Genomic DNA, 21198 nt, shown 5'->3' with positions numbered 1-21198 from the left:
TATACTAGACTCCTAATCATTATTTGAGTTTTCTGTCTCCACCCTTGGCATTCCACTCTGCACTCTGTGGCCAAAATTAACTTTTTAAAATGCATATCTGATTACGGCTCTTCTTTGTCCAATTGCCTATGCAAAGACATCACTGCTCCTTATCATCACATACCCTACTCTTTATGATTTGGCCCCTGAATAATTTCCTAACTGATATCACAGTCCTCTCACATAAAAATACATGCATCCCCCAGCCATTTGAAAATGGTTCATGGCTCCACAACTGTAGAGCCCTTTCCTTTCTACAATCTGAAATGGTTTCATCCATGTCTGTATTTCTGGAAAATGTCTATTTGTTCTCAGATAAGTCCCTCATGTAGTATTTTGGGCCATATAGTTAATATAGTACATAGCATATAGTTTTATAATGTTGTGCCTGGCATATAATGGGAGTTTATTTAATACTGAATAAATATTACTTATAAGAAATTATACCCAGATATATTCTCCCTGTGAATTTTTCCTAGAGAGAAACTTGACAACAGACACAATGCCTTAATGTCTATTGGCAAGTCTTTTTTAAGGTGTGTAGTTAATTGCTAATATAGATTAGCCAAATTAGGTTAAAGACTCTAAAATTTCCCTTGTTTCTAGAGTATCCAAAGATAAGAAATCCCGTGACCACAGGTATGGGTACTTATAAGAGAGAGAGTGTGAACTTGTAGTTTTCTCTGATGTAAGAGTCTGAACTCTTTGCATACCAGTTCTATAAAAGCCATTATAATGTTCAACTCTTAATGAGCATTTACCATGTACCACTATTTTATATTAGTTATATGTAATAACTCATTTAATCCTCACAACTCACGTAATCCTGCTCTGCAAGGCAGGCATAATTAACATTCCCACTTTAAACATGAAGAAACAGTCAGAGAGAGGTAACCTATCTTGTGCAAGAGTATACAACTAGTAAGTAGTGAAGTCATATTAAATGATGGATAGACGATAGATAAATGTATAGATAGAGCTAGCTAACAACATATTATATGCATCAAAATACTTGTTTCAGGAGGGGTTTCCAAAATTTTTCACGATTCAGGTCACAGATAGCAATTTTTAATATTAGTTACTGTCACAAGTATGTGGATTAGAAATATTCTCATTTGTGCAGCATTGCAGTATTTTCAGTACAGCATTTATTTTGAGAGTCCCAACTTGGAAAAAAGCAAAATGTCTTTTTGGAGTGACATGATTAAATAAACTGATGCTAATACTATGTGACAACAGTTAAAAACAATTAGCTCACCTTATTTGAAATATGGTTAATCATTGTTTATTAAACCTTTAAAATATATAACTCATGTAATTAAAAGTATATAACAAAAATGTATTCTCTCAGGTGACAGAGAGGTTTGTACCATGTTGATATCAGCATATTAAGGGAATCTATTATGTATGGATTAGGTAAACAAGGGAGAAGTTTAGCTTTTTGATTTTATTATTTCTAAATACTAAAAATGTATATTATATAAAATATTCTATGGAAATAACTTCAATTAATTCTCTTCTTGTTTTGACTAATATCTGTTGTTCCAAGAGGCATAAATTTACATTGTATTCATTAGGCAAGAGATAGTGTCTATCAAAGTTGAGAATGAGAGCAGAATGTTTCAATTTTAGTAACTATGCATTGTATCTGATTTACAATGCTTTGACTTACGATTTTTTAAATTGATGAGGGTTTGAAAGCAATACACATTCAGTAGAAATCATACTGAGAGCACCCATACAACCATTCTGTTTTTCACTTTCAGTAGAGTGTCCAATGAATTACATAAGATATTCAAAACTTAATTGTAAAATAGGCCTTTTGTTAGGTGAGTTTGCCCAACTGTAGGCTAATGTAAATGTTCTGGACATGTGTAAGGGAGGCTAGGCTAAGCTATGATATTTGAGCTTATAGTACTGTAAACTTTTGTTGGGTTTATTGGGATATAACCCCATTGTAAGTTGAAGAGCACCTCTATGCCAAAGACTTGCCCTGCGAAATCACCGTGGATGTAGGCAGGGCCACTACATGATTGGATTCTTTTTCAAAGATTCTCAGTATCCAGCATACAATAAGCAACCTTTTTTTTTTTAAATTTATTTATTATTATTATACTTTAAGTTGTAGGGTACATGTGCATAACGTGCAGGTTTGTTACATATGTATACTTGTGCCATGTTGGTGTGCTGCACCGATCAACTCGTCATTTACATCAGGTATAACTCCCAGTGCAATCCCTCCCCCCTCCCCCCTCCCCATGATAGGCCCCGGTGTGTGGTGTTCCCCTTCCTGAGTCCAAGTGATCTCATTGTTCAGTTCCCACCTATGAGTGAGAACATGCGGTGTTTGGTTTTCTGTTCTTGTGATAGTTTGCTAAGAATGATGGTTTCCAGCTGCATCCATGTCCCTACAAAGGACACAAACTCATCCTTTTTTATGGCTGCATAGTATTCCATGGTGTATATGTGCCACATTTTCTTAATCCAGTCTGTCACTGATGGACATATGGGTTGATTCCAAGTCTTTGCTATTGTGAATAGTGCTGCAATAAACATACGTGGAATGGGAGAAAATTTTTGCAATCTACTCATCTGACAAAGGGCTAATATCCAGAACCTACAAAGAACTCAAACAAATTTACAAGTAAAAAACAAACAACCCCATCAAAAAGTGGGCAAAGGATATGAACAGACATTTCTCAAAAGAAGACATTCATACAGCCAACAGGCACATGAAAAAATGCTCATCATCACTGGCCATCAGAGAAATGCAAATCAAAACCACAATGAGATACCATCTCACACCAGTTAGAATGGCGATCATTCAAAAGTCAGGAAACAACAGGTGCTGGAGAGGATGTGGAGAAATAGGAACACTTTTACACTGTTGGTGGGATTGTAAACTAGTTCAACCATTATGGAAAACAGTATGGCGATTCCTCAAGGATCTAGAACTAGATGTACCATATGACCCAGCCATCCCATTACTGGGTATATACCCAAAGGATTATAAATAAGCAACCTTTCTTAGCAGTTCTGTAATGATCTAGGACTTGCCATTTGCTCTGTTAGTTCTTTTGGGTTCTTCATACAGGCATATGTCAGAGACATTTACTGGGGAGATACTGTGAATTTAGTTCCAGACCACTGCAATGAAGTGAACATCACAATAAAGTGAGTATCAATTTTTTTGGTTTCCCAGAGCATGTAAAAGTTATGGCTACATTATACTGCAGTCTATTAAGTGTGCAATTGGATTATATGTTTAAAAATGTACATTCCTTAGTTAAAAATAATCTATTGATTAAAAAATGCTGGTGATCATCTGAGTCTTCAGCAAGTTGTAATCTTTTTGCTAATAAAGGGTCTTGTCTCAATGTTGATACTTGCTGACTGATGAGGTTGGTGATTGCTGAAGGTGGATGTGGCTGTGGCAATTTCTTAAAAGGCAACAATAAAATTTGTCACATTGATTGACTCTTCCTTTCACAAAAGATTCTTTGTAGTGTGCAAGGCTGTTTGATAGCACTTTACTTTGTGTAGGTCTTCTTTTAAAATTGGAGTTGATCCTCTCAAATGCTGCCTCTACTCTAGTAAATAAACTTATTTAAAATGCTAATTCCTTTGTGTCATTACAACTGTATTCATGGTATCTTCACCAGGAGAAGATTCTATCTCCAGAAACCACTTTTTTTGTTCAACCATAAGAAGCAACGCCTCATTCATTCAAGTTTTATTATGAGATTGCAGCAATCCAGTCACATCTTCAGGTTCCACTTGTAATTCAAGTTCTCTTGCTATTTCTACCACATCTGCAATGACTTCCTCCACTGAAGTCTTGAACCCCTCAAACTCATCCAAGAGGTGTAGGAATCAACTTCTTCCAAACCCTTGTTAATGTTGATATTTCGACCCCTCATAAATCACGGATGTTCTTAATGGCATCTAGAATGGTGAATCCTTTCCAGAAGGTTGCCTAGATCCTGAAGGGGAATCACTATTTATGGAAGCTACAGTATTACACAATAAATTTTTAAAATAATAAAACTTGAAAGTCAAAACTACTCCTTCATCCATGGGCAGCAGAATGGATGTTGTGCTAGCAAGCATGATAAAAACCGTTAATCTACTCGTGTATGTCCATCAGAGCTCTTGGGTGATCAAGCACATTGTCAATGGGCAGTAATATTTTGAGAGGAATCTTTTTTCTGGACAATAGGTTTCAACAGTGTGCCTAAAATATTTAGTAAACCATGCTATCAACAGATGCACTGTTCATCCAGGTTTTGTTGTTCCATTTGCAGAGCCCAGGAAGAGTAGATTAAGCATGATACTTAGGGGTCCATGGATTTTCAGAATGGTAAATAAGCATTGTCTTTCAACTTAATCTCACCAGGTATATTAGCCCATAACAACAGAGTCAGATTGTCAGAAGCTTTGAAGCCAGCCATTGACTCCTCTCTAGCTATGGAAGTCCTACATAACATCTTCTTTCAATAAGGCTTCTTAATCTACATTAAAAATCTGTGGTTCATTGTAGCTATCTTCATCAGTGATTACTTAGATATATCTCCTGGATAACTTGATATAGCTTCTTCATCAATGCTTGCTGTTTCACCTTGCACTTTTTTGCTATGGAGATAGCTTCTTTCCTTAAACCTCATGAACCAACATCTGCTACTTTCAGACTTTTCTTCAGCAGCTTCCTTACCTCTCTCAGCCTTCACAGAATTGAGGCGAGTCAAGGCTTTGCTCTGTATTAGGCTTTGGTATAAGGGAATGTTGTGGCTGGTTGGATCTTCAATCCAGGCCACTCAAACTTTCTCCACATCAGCAAGAAAACGATTTCACTTTCTTATCATTATTATGTTGATGAAGTCACACTTTTAATTTTCTTCAAGTACTTTTCCTTTGCAGTCACAGCTCGACTAACAGCTTGGCACAAGAGGCCTAGGTTTCAGTCTATCTGGACTTTCAACATGTGTTCATCAATAAGCATAATCATTACTAGCTTTTGATTTAAAGTGAGAGATATGCAAATCTTCCTTTCATTTGAACACCTTTAGGCCATTGTGGGGTACTAACTGAACTTATTTCAATATTGTTGTATCTCAGGGAATAGGGAACCCAAGAAAAGGGAGAGAGATGGGGTAATGACCGATTGTTGGAGGAATCAGAACACCCATAACGTTTACTTCCCATCTTATATGGGTAAAGTTTGTGGTGCCACAAAACAATTACCAATAAATATCAAAGATCACTGATAACATAAACCATAACAAATATAATAATAGTAAAATTTTGAAATATTGCAAGTATTATCAAAATATGACACAGAGAAATTGAGAGAGCAAATGCTTTTGGAAAAAATGTCACCAATAGACTTGCTTAATGCAGGACTGCCACAAAACTTCAGTTTGTAAAAAAAAACACATTATCTTTGAAACACAACAAAGCAAAATGCAATAAAACATCGTATGCCTGTACTCTATTCTTTTCAACACTGAATATACTCCTTCAAACAGCATCATGTTCTGGAGGTTTTTTTAAAAAGTCGTATCAACCTAGTGCCTTTATATCTTCAAGAATAGCTAGCTTAGAATTTAGCTATTGGCTCCATTTTTCTTCCTCTCACACACAAATTCAAAGAAATACCCTTTGTGCTGCCTCAACATGAAACAGGAAATATCTTCCACAATGTATCTGCTCAACCATCTTGCCAAAACCTGGAGGAACAAGCAGTGCCGGGCAGTTTCTGCAGGAAACCTGGAAGTAATGGTTCTATATACCTTTACCTGAAAAAGGAAGTTAGTTTTTCCTATGCTGTCAACACATTAATTTACTCAACAAGTATTTTGGGGACTCCTATTTTGTGCTGGTTACTGTTCTATGCTCTCCCACAGGAATATGGAAGAAAAAAAGAACATTGGGAAGTCAGAAAGCAAGAATCGTTGAAGTAGAAAAGAAATGAGATAAAGATAGCAGAAATGACTTGAGTTTTAATTCTTCTCTACTAATGGAGATTTTCGACATCTGACAATATGCTTTGCAAAAAAACTTGCAATCAAGCAAACCTGCAATACAACTTTCCTCCCTAACTCCATCCCAACCCCACCCCTTCTTATCCATAGAGCCTTTGCACAATATTTTATTGTAAAATCTTGTTACTCTTACAACTTTGTTATTTATATTTGGATAATTTTTAAATTTCACTGGCATTTCAAGTCTCCAAAGTGTCAAATGTTCTGTTTATATTAGCATTCCCTTTCCTTAAAGCCCTGTCTTTTACGCCAAATCCTATGAGGATTTTCCCAGACTGCCTGATTACTACCTATTGAAAGGTTAAGTCTTATAGACACAAACCAGCTACTTTCTTTCTTCTTATTATCAAAATATGAACACACTCCAAAACCATCTACCACATATTTCACAGAAATGGTTGCCAATGACAAAATTTCAGAAAGAAAATATTGGTCTATATTAGAATAATTTTGTACTCTAAATGGTGTTAGGAAACTGGTGAAAAGTTACATGATTTCTGCTCCATGTGTTTTATTCATCTCTGGTTATAGACGTACATTTGTTTCTTGTGGTCAGGAAGAAAAGATAAATAGAGTTAACCAATAGGGAAAAGGACTTTGATTATTTCAGTCACTGGAACACCTCTGCCAGAGTCATTATGAGCTCTAATAATAAGTATGTAACTTCTACTTTTCCCTTTGTAATTTCCTCCAAAATTATTTACTATTCTATTCAAGGTTTAGCAAAACTTTTTTTAATACAGTCTGCTACATTAAATTAAAAACATTTCAACCGAACTTAGAACCATTCTACATGAAAAGAAAAATATACAAGTTTGACAGCCTAGTATTTACCAGGAAGAAAAGGTCTTAGAAAGTTATTTTTCTCCACCTTTCATATTAAGTAATTACAACTTTGTGCCAAACTAAATATCTTGTGAAGATCTTTAAAAAATAGCTTTGTAATAAGGCACTAGTGTCATGCTTTACTAAAAGTGGTTAAATTTCTTTGTTGGAAAATTATTTTAAAACATCACTTTATAAGTAGCATTTAACTCAGTATAAAACAATTCCATACAGAAATCTTCCCTCCTGCTTCTGTTGGTTGACACACAAATAGGACTTCTTTCTAACATGATTCTCCTGGTGCCTTCCCTTTAGGAAGAGTACAGTGAATTCCACTTAGTAATTTTATGGAGCATCTCTGAGCAAATAAAAACAAACAAAAGTCTTCATCTATTTCTCATCTAAACACTCATGCATGTTTGAGTAATAAATAGCTGCTATATGATCTGTCATTTTCAAGTAACCTGGAAAAAATGAAGATTTTAGGAATAATGGCAAAGACTGTTTGAAGTTAGAATTTCAATTTGCTAAAATAATATATATAGGAATCATGACTCTTGTTTATCAGTTCATCCATCGTTCCTGGCAGAGTACTATGCATAAATTGGCCATTAACACAGAATAATGCATATTTGACAAATAGATAAGTATGTGGTGCTAAATGGAGATGTTCCAGGATGAGTTCCCCCTTCAAATTTATTTTTATAAACAAAATCAATTTTTTGGACTAAAATAGCCACCATTTTCATCTAACAGCTTACTGTTTGCATCCTGGACTAAACAAGGTACTTCTTAGTATAAATAATACGATTAAGCCACTACAAATTTTGGCAGTTAGATGCTTTCTGATCAATTGAAATTTGATCCCCCTATAATTAACAGATTAATTTGCAAGGACTTTGACATCAATTGTGCATTTGTAATATTTTGTTGAAAGATTGTGTGTATGTGTGTGTAGACACACCTGAAGAAAATTATCTAGATAACAGTCCTCCAAATAAAAAGATAAATATCGTTTTAATCATTGTCTTCTCCATGTCATTCTCCTGCTAATTTCAGAAAATAAAACTGAGTGGCATAATTCAAATGTATTGCCTTAAGTACTAAAGAAAGGATTTTATGTTTAATTTACCTGGTTGCCCATCCATTTTTGAGAGGCCCTGAGGAAGTTAGCTCAGCAAGTTGTGTAGCTCAGTTCTGGCGAGATTTTGTTGATCTAGCCATTTCATATTTCTATTACTGCCATCCTGATTTGAATTTGAACTGAATCTTTCAACATATGAAAGCAACTCATACATATTTTAAAATGAATTACTGAGTGATTCACTGATGAAACATTCTGGGATGCTAGAAACATCACTGGAAGATTTAATATACCATCTGAAGGTATATACAGAGGGTAAATTTATTGTGGCTACTTGATTTGCAACATACGACCCCATAACTCTCTGTGCATAACTGCTGCTTGGGTTTATTCTTACCTCCAACACTGGACATTCTGGAGGAGTCCTGATGAGAGCTGGATTTATTGCGGTTTTGATTTTTTCGTTTGTTGGCTGCTCTCACAGATCGAAGAAGTACCTCACTCGCCTTGAAGAAGGCCACCATGAAAGGTTGTTTTGACTGAGGTCCCTGTCTTCCCACGAGTCCAGCAGATTTTACGTTGATACTGCGTCCTAGAACATAATACAAAAGCACTTGGTTTATGAAAAAGAAAGAACAATTACCTGATGTGAATGAATTCCAAGGGTACTTTGAAAAGGGGAAAAGTTTTAAAACATTATCAGAATGCCTTCCTTACAGGCCAAGATTCTTATAAATATTGAGGCTTACTATTACAGACCATTATCCATGCATGTTTTTTCATCTTGCATCATTCTTCCACCACAGAACACCCTCCAGCTGCTTTCACTCACTGATAGCTTCTGAGACCTTGAAGTTAGGAATATTATAAATTGGAAGATTTGACTACTCATTCGCCTGGAAATGTCCACATTAAATAGCAATTTAAAAAATATTAGCTATGGGCTCTTCTGCACTAAATGCCCTATAATTTTCCTTCAAGTTATAAAAGCCAAATACTTGGCAGGGTGTTTTTACTTTCTCCAGCCTATTCGAAACCTTTCAAGTGTTAATTAGTGCTGATAGCCTTTCCACCTTCACCTCTGGCCAGTGCGCAGCAACATTTACTAAGCTGCACTATACTTAGAGCTCTTCACAAGTCATTCTGGAAGCCTAGTCTGGGGATGGAGGTCTGCTTTAAGCCGCAGCTATTAAAAGTAGTGGCAAAAACTGCAATTACCTTTGCATCAACCTGATAATTATCAATATGAAGCATTGTGAAATAAACACAGGAACTTTGGAATTCCTCCCCTTCTGAGTTTTGACACACCTAAATGTTTACTGAAAGGAATTCAGAAGAGGCAAACCAAGCCTGGAGACTCTCAGAAGAAAAAACAATCCAAATGAGCTTCGAGACTCAAATTTGCCTATAAACTAGCCTGTGCCTCAGACCCTTATGAGTTCTTTGATGTGGTTATATATCAATGAAAAGGGACACAACCAGTGCCTATATATAGAAGTGAGTTAAAAGTCAAGGTGCCCTAGAGATAAAGTTGATAAAGTACCTCTCCCATGTGGTTAGTAATAATAATAATACTTACAACTATGTCAAATCACTTTGGAGTGGTTGCTGTGCTAGGCATTTTTCTAAGCAGTTTCCATGCATTATTTAATTTGATTCCACAAATGCCTTAGAGTTAGGTATTAACAGTATCCTCTTTTAATAGTTTTTATTAGGCTCTTCTAATTTAAAATAATCACTGAAAATTATATTTTCTATATATGTGGAAAAGAAAACCATTGATATCTGGTTCAATGAAAATCATTCAAAGATGATAAACCTTAAATTGTAAATTTAGTTAAGAATTACTTGTATCTTATGCAAAGTTGCTACTCTAGATACAGAAGTTAGCAATCTTTTAAGAATAATATAATGTGGTTTGAAATATGTGCATGATTGACTCTGGCTTGCCCCATGAGAGATGTGCATGTTTTCTTAAAATATTTATTCAGTAAAGACTGTGGAGCAACCTGAGTCCATTATAAAACCTGACCCACCTTAGAAGAAAGAAAAGGAAAGCAAGTCCCCGAAATGGCATCGATGGCATTTTAGCAAATAAGCCCTCACTCTTAACGAAATTTATTTTGGCAGCATAAAAACTTTTGTGTGTACTTCTATTGTGCAGAGACCTTCTACTGTCAGAAAATGAGACCGTGTCGCATGAGGCTGTGCAGCTGTTGAGAGGGACACAGGGGTCCTTTAAATGTGGAGGTATTGGTTAAAAAAAAAGGCTGCATCAATTCAGACAGCATAGGTATCCTCCACAATTGTCTTACGACCTACTGGGAAAAGTTGTTCAATTCCTACAAGTATTAAAATGGCCATCTGCCTCACAAATGTCACTATACTCAGTCTTACCAGAGAAGGGACTTACAAATAATCAAAGCAGTAAACCTTAAACAAATAAGCATATAGATTTCTCTTTTAAATGCAAACTTACAGTGGCTCTATGCCAGAGTCTATATTTCTTAGAAAAACTCTATCACTGGCATAAATGAAAGAGGCAGTTTGATTTGTGGTCAGAGCAGTTTCCATTCTACTTCCACTGTAACAAATGTATTAATTCAGCTCAGACTTCCTCCTTCTGGCAGCCCTTTCACTGTAAAAAGAGAAATTAGAAGTTCCAGCCAAATACCATACCTTGAACTGACCCACTTCAATACATAAACACTTTTACAACATGTTTATTCAGGTGTAGCACTTGAAATTGGTTTAAGATGTTTCCAGTGACAGAGAGCTCAGCAAAATAAAAAAAAAATAAAAAATAAAAAAAGAACTGAGAAACTTAACTGTTATAGAATAGAATAACTGGCAATCTGTTCTTTAAATTTTTTCTTTTTTTTTTCTGTCTTGGAGTACAACATAAAGTATTTGTCGAAGCTTTTATTTTGATATTTTAATGAAGTGTTAATTTAACAGGAACTAAATTTTAACTTGTATACATTGATGACTGCAGAAATCATTTTTAATATATGATCTTTCTAATACTGAAATAGGTTGCTGTGAGATGTTCATAAATGGAATACAATAAAATCAATTTTCCATTCATTACAACACACACTGACTCTTTTATAGTTAAATAAGCACTTAACAAGAAGTTCCAAGTTTCCTTTGGGTTGCAAAGGGGTTTCTTTTGTTATTATTCCAAAGACTTTCAATATTTTAATTTTTATCTGTGGAGAAATAATACTGCTCTGAAGATTTATGTTCTAAAAACTGTAAAGATGTGTGTATGTTACAAATACGGGTTTCTTGGGTTTTACAAAGTGGATATTGTATGTGAAGCAAAGTACCCTTCAAACCAATGTGAACTCCCTTTAAAATAACTTTTAATATTATTAAGTTTCCTCTTGGTTTCCTTTTTACTTCAGCAATGGGGTGACTATTAACATTCCATAAGTTAATGCTTGCTCAGTTACCCTTGGTCTTGAGCTATGCCATAGAAGCATTAACTATTTGACCTAGTCTTTCAGACACAATACACTTATACTGATTATGCTGACTAAACCTTTTCAAAGACTGAACAATTGTTTTAGTAGAAGTACTGATAGAAACCTAGACTACACTGCATGTATTAAAAAATAGTAAATTCTTTATAAAACTTTATTTGAACTTTTAAAATGGTATGATTAAACATACGGTATGCTTTAGATATTGCAAATATATAACTGAAGAAGCCTACCTAAAGCATTTTGATTTAGAAACACATTACCTTTACGTGTGTGTATCACCATGGATTTAATTTTCAAAGCTGATTCTTGTTTTAGAGTAGTTTCTACTTTAAAAATATACATAAAGATTAAGCATTGAATATACAGTGGAAATGAAAATGGGGGGGAGGTAACAAAAAGAACATTAAAATAAAGGATGGTAAGGATACCAGCTTGAGCCCAAGCTTAGTCACCTTAGGATTCAGACACATTCAGGCATAGCTAGAACAGTGATAGATTTGATTCACCAAGCATATATTTAAAGAATATTGAGCAATTTCGTGGGCAAGAAGTCATCTTAAGAAAAAGATGAGCCACAGTGATTTTTTTAAGTCTGTATCTCAGAGTTACTTCTGGCACAGCGCCAACAGATGCATGTGTAACTCCTAGAAAGAAAGGGAATCAAAGAAAATCTAATACATCCTTTGTACCGAAAGTCTCTAAAATACTGGGAAGACAAGGTAGCACTACTTTGGAACTTCATTAACAGACTGTGACACAAGTGGTGAACAAAGATTCTCTCTATATAAGAAGAATGGCTTCTGAGCAGTTCCACATTGGGTTAGGATGGCAGCAACAGAATGAGCTCCAAAACGATCTTCCATATTAGTCATCAGCTTTGACTTCGGAAAGTAGTACCAGCTCAAAGCTGAGTGGAGCAGCAATCTGACAACACTGGGAGTTCCAATGTGCATCAATAACTATACCAAAGCAAGAGAAAATGCCAGTGATGGGATAAAGTGGCTCCAATTGCAAGAGAAAAATTCCCTTGTGTGATATCCACGCCTTGATGTGGACACTGGAAAGAGGGTAGGGATGTGATCTGCCAAATGGATGGGGTGGTAATAGGAGGTAAAAAGCTTGGTTGCTGAGAGCTTTTCAAGCTTAAACACACAAATGGGAGGGAAGAAGAGACAGCAGAGAGGAGACTGGAAAGGCTCTTGAAGGATGTGCCAACATTTCAGTCATCTTGCTGGTGGCAGTTAGACACAAAGAAACATTGTTTATTCCCAATTATTTCAGGTTTGGGTGTCATATAATACTTGGATTATGAAATGAAAGTGGTAATGACTATAATTGTAGGCATCCAGAGTTTGTTATTGGCATAGATACCGTCTTTTTTGATTTACAAAAACAAAACAAACAAAAAACAAAACAAAACAAAAAAAATTAAATCTTTGCTCATGAAAAGTTTAAGAACTATTTATACCTTGTTCATCTTATTTTCTCCTCAAAATTATTGTACAGAAATCTCAGTGTGAAACAATTTAAGCAGCAAATATGTGGGCATATTATTTTACAATTTATTAACTCAGTGAACAAACATAGGATTGGACTTATATCTTCTAAGAAATTATTATTATATTCATACAGAGATCAAAAAGGATGTAGATGAGGCTGGAGTTCTGAACTACTAAATTTTGCCATAATTGAGGCTGGAGATTCAGTCCTTCTAGATCTGCTACTCTAACCCAAATGACTTCATATAAGTACTGAGGTCAGGCTATTGTGGTCACATTTGCCTAAGAACACAACTGAAACTATTTCACATTTATAGTCACAGGGAAGGTAGGTTGGCAAACCAAAGCTCTATCCCAAACTCACTGGTTTTGTATTTCAGACCACTCCTTTTGGAAAATGTGACTTTCAAAATGTTTATTTCTTTAAACACAGTTATTAAAGGAGATTCTGACATAAAACAGCTCTTCAGACACATGTTGATGTTATAAGGATAAGTGGTTCCAAATATGATCATTGAGTTTCCCTCTAGGATACACAGTTTGAAAAACATTCATTTGAGGATTTATCAGAGTCTAAACGTTGATATCATTTTGAGATGTTAGCATACATTCCAGTTTGCTTTTTTCTCCTCTAAACCCACAGTAATTGACTGCTTAACCCAAAACACCTGTGATGGAACTGGTGCACAAATTATCTTTCCTTCATTTCAAAAAGACTCTTGCAGTATCCATTATGGACTCCTTAGCAGTAGTCAAATCAGTGCATTGTCTCACATCCACACATCTATCTGATCTTCACTTATTTTCAACCTGTGATTAAATTTGATTCTGGTACTGTGAAATTATGGATTCTATGACTCTACATTATACTCGAATTGTACCCTTTTTACAAACTGATCATTTAAAAAGTATAGAATTCACCACCCAGAATACAGAATAGATCATTTTTATATCAGATTTTAAGGAACATGGGGAAGATAGAATTTGTCTACTTAAATTCAATATGTACTTAAATTTTCTATAATCTTAAGTATATTGTAATCTAGCTACAAATTTCAATTTTGTTATACTTTGATGAAAATTTTGCGTCTTTTTTAGTTTCATTGTAAAAGCGCAGACCTGTTGCCAGACTTAAGTACATAGACTTGAAGTATCACAAATGGAAATTCAGCCTTCCTCCTTATTACATTCTTGTTTTTCAAATGGTTTCAAATGGTTTACATTGCTTTATAAATTCAAACAAAAATGAGAAGAAGTTGGGATTTTAAACTTTTTTAAGTATTAAAATGTTCTTTGTAGAGAACAGGATAAGATTTTTGAGTGATTTTTCACAGTAATTCTGGGGTTCTGTTTAACCCAGGAATATTGTTTGGTGTACAATACCTTTGCAGGACTTTTCTCATCTCTTCTTTTTCCTGACATTTAAAAGAGTAATCTTTAAAAAAAGCCACTTTGCCAATATTATATATTGATAATTATATATTATTGGTAATGTGTGAAAATCAAAGGAAGGGACAAATGTAATAATATGTACAAACAAGCATAGGATTCTGTGGCTCATAAGTAAAGGGGGGAAAAAAAGACATGCTGGAAAAATAAAATCCAGGAAGGGCTATTGGTAGCAGTACCCTGACACACTGATATGAACTATGAGTTGAGAGTTTTCTGTGGGTAAGAAATGTGGTTACGGCCAGGCATGGTGGATTACGCCTGTAATCCCAGCACTTTGGGAGGCTGAGGCAGGCCGATCACGAGGTCAGGAGATCGAGACCATTCTGCCTAACATGGTGAAACCCCGTCTCTACTAAAAAAAACAAAATTAGCCCGGCATGGTGGCGGGCACCTGTAGTCCCAGCTACTTGGGAGGCTGAGGCAGGAGAATGGTCTGAACCCAGGAGGCAGAGCTTGCAGTGAGCTGAGATATCGTGCCACTGCACTCCAGCCTGGGCAACAGAGCGAGACTCCGTCTCAAAAAAAAAAAATGTGGTTACAACTCCTAGTAACATATAACAGTAGAAGAAATCCATTTTTCTATATGATCGGGGTGTGTTAGGGATAAAGAAGTTTAAAGGAGATAGAGATTTTTTAAAGTGTTGACATTCTAACAATTTTGCAGAAGATACTGTCATGCCCCACAGTTTGATAAAGTGATGGGGCTTAGAAAAGAAACAGGATATTTGGTCAGAAACACTGGCATGGTAACTAAAGTCATGCAGGGGGAGAAACACAAACCCTTGAGAACCCAAGCTCATGAGGCTCCAGAAAGTAGGGCCTGAGGACAAAGAAGCCGAGAACCATAAAGCAGCATGGCCAGAGATCTGTGCCCAGTTGTGGAAGCTGTCCAGTATGCTGAAATGTTTTATTGCATGGAGGGCAGGACTGAGGTGATGGAAAATGATTAGTTTCCTTCCATGGGACATCACTCTGAAATGAGGGGCTTACTGTCTCGGGCATGACAAGCCCAACAAATGTGTTTTACTTGGTCCCTATTTTCAGCCGCTGGAAATATGAATCTCACGCTAGGAACTGTAGTTTACCTCCACAAAAGCACTTACTTTTTAATAGCTCTTGTCTTTATATATAGCACCTTTCCCCTGAGGTCCTATGAACTTTACAGACATCATCTGTCACATGCCCCAAAAAGATTGGTTAGCAGTTGGTCTTACAGCCCTCATTTATTTTAAGACAGCAGAAACATTTTTTTCACAAAACCATGAGAACAGTGAATTATTTTTTGTTTTGTTCTCCAGTTATTATGTGACTTTTTAAAATAAAAAATGTACGTATCTTAAATGAAAGATTCTTTTCCTTCAGAAGCCTGGGGGATTTTAATAAGACTATAATGAAGCAGAATTTCAGCAGAAATCAACCAAAAACTTTAAAAACTCTTTGTTACAACATGAATGACAGAAAGCTTTTAGATGTCAAACACATTTTAGTTTGTTTCACAGCAGTGAAATTTTAGTATTCTTCATTTTACCTATAGTGATTAAAGAGGTCTTTGAAACTTAGAGTAGTTACTTGGGAAACTTATGAGTATCTAAAGGAGATACTCTTTTACCAGCTACAGCTACTATATTATTCCAATGTTTTGGTTTTTTTTTTTTTTTTTTTTTTTTTTTTTGAGATGGAGTCTTATTCTGTCACCCAGGCTGGAGTGTAGTGATGTGATTTTGGCTCACTGCAACTTCAGTCTCCCAGGTGCAAGTGATTCTCCTCCTTCAGTCTCCCAAGTGCTAGGACAAGAGGCATGTGCCACCATGCCTGGTGAAGTTTTTCTACTTTTTTTAGTAGAGACAGGGTTTCACCATGTTGGCCAGGCTGGTCTCGAACTCCTGACCACAGGTGATTCTCCCACCTTGACCTATCATATAGAAAATCATATTTGTTAAATATTTGACCTTCCCTTTTGACTTGTACATGAACCTATCAAATGATCACAGGCTACTTCCAGGATCTTTGGGATCAGTCTAGTACCAGCAAAATAGAAGAAAAATAAATTATTCTGTACCCCAGAAAAAAGAAAGTGAAAAAAAAGTAAAATATATTTTCTAAAATATGCAGTAGAGAACTGATACTGAGATACCTAATGTAATATGCCATAGTAACTACTTCTGCAGGAACACATTTTGAATGCTACCACAAAGAAATAATAAATGTTTAAAATGATGGATGTGATAATCACTTTGATTTGATCATTATACTTTGTACTCACGTTTTGAAACACCACATTGTACCACATAAAAAAGTGCAATTATTGTTTCAATTATAAATAATAAATTTAAAAATGTGGAGTTTTAGTATTTGTGGCTTATTTTCTTCACATATGAAGGCTGATCATAAAGCATTTTTCTGAGTAAAAAGAAGCAGAATTTTTCTTCACTATTTTTTCATGTATCTGGCTACGGCCAGAATGCCATCTAGCCTGCCCCACATAAGGGACCAGTTACAAGGTGAAATCTCACACCACCGTGATTCCTTGCTGGCCCCCACAGCAAAAGCCTACTGAACCATTTGCATGCAAAATAATAGCTGGTTTCCAAGAGTGTTTTCCTTGTGCTCAATCTAGGTCAGCAGTGTCACCTGACCTTATAGCATAAGTAGAACTTTCATATTTCTATCAGTTGTGTTACTTCAGAGAAAAATAATGTGAAGAACACTTCTGCATATAAACATAACTGGTACCTGAGAGTAATAAGAAGCATGTCTCAAAGAATCAGGGACATTGGGAATTGAAAAAGCCAATTCAACATTTCTGAAATTAAGAGAGAAGCAACAGCTGCCATCTATTGAAGACAAGTATTTTACCAGTTGATCTGTATACATCTTATTTACTCCTCACAGCAAAGCAACTGTTATACTCTTAAAATAAGACTCAAAAAAGAGTTAGATTTTTAACTCGGCCTTGTCACACTACTAAAGTAGTGTGCTTTTCCCTTTAAGTACATGGTAGTCCACTTTTTAGAGACTGGTGGATACTTTCATCTTGGGTTTCTGTGTATTTTCACCTTGAGAAGAATGGAGGAAAAACAGCCTGTCAGTGGCATACATATCATAGTTTTCCAGAACAATGTTATAGCTGCTGCTTTTGTTAAGTTCAGGATCAGACTTTCGTTAGTAAGTAAGTAGGAAGATGAAGACTCGGTACTTCTTACCAGCCATAAGAAGGCAGGTGGCTTCCCCAGTTGCTATTCTACTCTAACTGAAACTTAGATTCAATTACTGTCACAAAAAGATTAGATTCAATTACATGCCCCAAAAAGAGACATTAGCATACATTTTCAAGGAGTGGCGATATATAATTTAATTATCAAAGTATTCTTAGTCTAATCCAAATTTTGATTGCCACTTCCAACATATGCTACTGGATTTGATGGTTAGATGCCTTTGTTTTTTGTTTTTTGGTTTTCCTCTCTCTCTTATAATCTTATTACCGGCATGCCAATGTTTAATTCTCAGCAGCATAGAGCCACAGTGGTTGCTCATGCCTTATAATGATTAAAGATTCTCTCTTCTTCCCACTTGTGCTCTCTGCTCAGGATACAAATACCAGCACTACTGTTAGTTTTGCAATATATCTTTGAGAGAGATGTGTCAACAATAAGTAAAACTTAAGTAGAAAGAAAAGAAGAGAAAGGGTCAGCTCCAGTGTATGATGACAATAAGTACTATTTTATATTTTTCAGGACCCTAAATTGATATTAACATGAACATACCCCACAGATGATTAGTTTAGCTACAGAGTCTAGAAGAGAAAATGTAACAAACAACAAAAACTGAAACATGTTTCTGACTTTGGCATTTGTTTGGTAAGACTGGTACTCCATAGTTACTGTTCTGAATTAGGGAAAAATCAAAAACAGAAATACAGACATAGCCAAGCACTTCTGAACCCCTTTTCATTAAAATAAATCTTAAAAATTAGTAAAATATATATTTTGCCAGATAATGAACCACAACTAACTCCCTGTTTGTCACTACTTACTTTAAGTCAATAATTTTAAAACCTTGTTTCATATATGTTTTTTAGTTGTGATGCTAAACTTTGGATAAGCAAACTATGTTAACCATGTGGCTCTCATTCAAATATATATAAACTAAACTAAAAGCTAACACTTCTGAATTAAGTTATTGTGATCTGCCAATTATGTTAAGATATTCTTAAGTATGATCAAACCTGCAAGTCTCAATTTACAAATGTTACCTTCTTTGGGACTTGAAGAAGAGAACTAACTAGACTATGCCAAATGTTTCACATATTATTCTTTTTAAAATGTTTACTACTATGTTATTATCCTAAGAGGACATAATAAAGAGATGCAAGTCTTCAAGAGAAAGAAAGACTAGTTTTAAAATATTGTTTATATAATGGACATGATTAAACAGCAAAATTTAGTCTTTCAATTTATTATTAAATATATTCTATAATCAGTATCTATTTAAAAAGAAAAATTATTTTCTGCCTATGAATCATCATACAAGACTAAATTAAGAACAGAGGGTTCATTATCAAGTTCTAAATAAAGAGATTAAATTTGACTAAATTACATGTTGAAGTGAATCATCGGCAGAAGAAAAGTTTTTCTCCTTTCCGATTTATTAATTTATCAAATTAACTATAATTACATAAAGAGACAAAAAAATTGAAGAGATTGATTTAGAAAATAAAAAATATGACAGAATTACTGTTACATATTGTCAGCCACATCACGGTTAAACTCCAGAGAGAAAATATAAAAAATCAAAAATAATTCCCAACAGATACAGCATAAAATTCAATTCTGTCCCATAATAATCATTTTTAATGACATTGTTTTATTTGGAAATTATAGCAATACAATTATTTTTCAGTTCAGAATTTATAAAAGAATAACATAACTTGTAAGAGGCTGGCCCTGAAATCAAATCATTTTTAGATTTATTCTTAAGCTACATTTACTCATGTACAAAATGGGTTAAGAAGAAGTAGATATTTCACTTAAAGAGCTTAGCAAAATGCTTAACACTGAGTAAGCTCTCAGCAATGTTAGTTTCCACTAATGTTATTTATTTGATTTCAGTTGTCCATCACAGGAAATGCATGGTTTAAATTCTTACTGAAAATGAATTACAGATATACCTAGCCAGTTAAACCTGGATTAACCATGTAGAATTCAAAAATACTAAATATTAGCATAAAAGAACAAATTGATATTGGCAAAAGGTATTGCTGAAATCAGCGTATAAAAAAGAGGATATCTGTGTAGACAGAAAATAAGCTGATAAGAAGAATGAGTTTGAAATACATGGAGTATATTTTGTGAAAATGCTATACGGCTAATAAGAGAATTAACGACATATTTGGTTGAACCAAGTAGAAATTTAACAGTGATCCATTATTTACGTTCAGTTTCTCCTGCCATGAAAGACACAGTAAAGATTTTGCTCATTTGTATGCAGTGGGCAAATGACAAAAAAACTAAAGCATACAGGGAAGATTTATGTTCTCCAATGTGCTTTAAGACATTACGCGAGTTAGAAAACCCATGGGTCACAGCTTACATGGGTTTGGAAAATTAACAAATACTGATTTCAAACCCCAAGGGATATCTATGTCATATTTATTTTCAGTAGAAATCTAGTCATTTTTACCATAAATGTACAGGAATTCTCAATGGACACTTTTGCTAAACATTCAGATTAAAATGATCAACATAGTTGTTTCTCTTAGCCACATCTTTTAAATATTTCTCCAAGGCTTGATTTCTTATAAAAAAATAAAAAGATTTTCAGAAAGTAACACATGGCCATAGATAATTTATGTTTTGATGTTTTCGAAATTTCATGAAAAAATCTGATAGAAGTAGAAGCCACTCTAAAATGTTATGGAAAACTTTAGATTGAGTTCTATGTTTTGCTATGATACTAAAACATTTAGTATGGCACTTAAAAAGAAAATACAATCCTGCTAAATGCTGTAAGAAGAACTATCTAGAAATTTTAATAATTATGGATTTTCAACTATGAATTTATATTTGATCCCTAACACAATTACTTGAGATTGTGTATATGCCTGGGTATTCCATGTCTACACACACACGCATGCGCACAGAAAAACACGCCTAGCTTTCTCGCTTCTCTTTACCAGTTTCTCCATCACTGGTTTTATACAATATCTTAAGTTGGGGTTTGAATATAATTATTTAATACCAGCCTCCTCTAAGACAATGCATTTCCATTCACTGTACCCTCTCTACATATAGTATTTGTATATACATGAATATAATGCTTAAAGTATAAATATATGCTTAAAGATTACAATTGGTTTACCATTATATGATGCAGCAAGGTTGTAAGTGACTGTAGAAATTACCTAAAAATGTATATTATGCAGTATAATTCCTAGACAAGAAGTCAACTAAATAGTGAATTCTTCAAGTCACATAGAGCTTATTCCTCACGGAACGAACAATTCTATGGCCATTGGCTTCCATTATTCAGGGTTTTTTGTCTTTTGTAAAGAGCCCTCAGTTTGCCTTTTATGCACATTGATTTAACTTGTGAACTGTAGAGTAAAAGTTAAATTTTATTTATTAATTTTATTTCTTCAGGTACTGGAAGATAACTATTCTTCTGCTGTCCTCCTAATTTATTCTAAAATATTAATCCAGAAGTCAATATCTAATTATCCTTAAACATTAGACAATACACAAAGAACTACTTATTTATAACAATATTTA

General features: G+C 34.7%; 1 protein-coding gene across 1 annotated transcript in view; it reads right to left on the bottom strand.

Moving 5' to 3' along the window:
- Window positions 1-21198, bottom strand: part of LOC105479543 (bone morphogenetic protein 5) — a 123211-nt gene that overhangs the window by 12953 nt on the left and 89060 nt on the right. Inside the window, exon 4 of the mRNA XM_011737547.3 lies at window positions 8387-8581. Within this exon, the coding sequence (XP_011735849.1) occupies window positions 8387-8581 (195 nt within the window). The remainder of the gene's footprint in view (window positions 1-8386; window positions 8582-21198) is intronic.

The sequence above is a fragment of the Macaca nemestrina genome, chromosome 5, assembly GCF_043159975.1.
Source record: "Macaca nemestrina isolate mMacNem1 chromosome 5, mMacNem.hap1, whole genome shotgun sequence".
Taxonomy (NCBI): Eukaryota; Metazoa; Chordata; class Mammalia; order Primates; family Cercopithecidae; genus Macaca; species Macaca nemestrina.
Note: the sequence above shows the minus strand (reverse complement) of the source record. Positions and strands in the feature narration are given on the sequence as shown.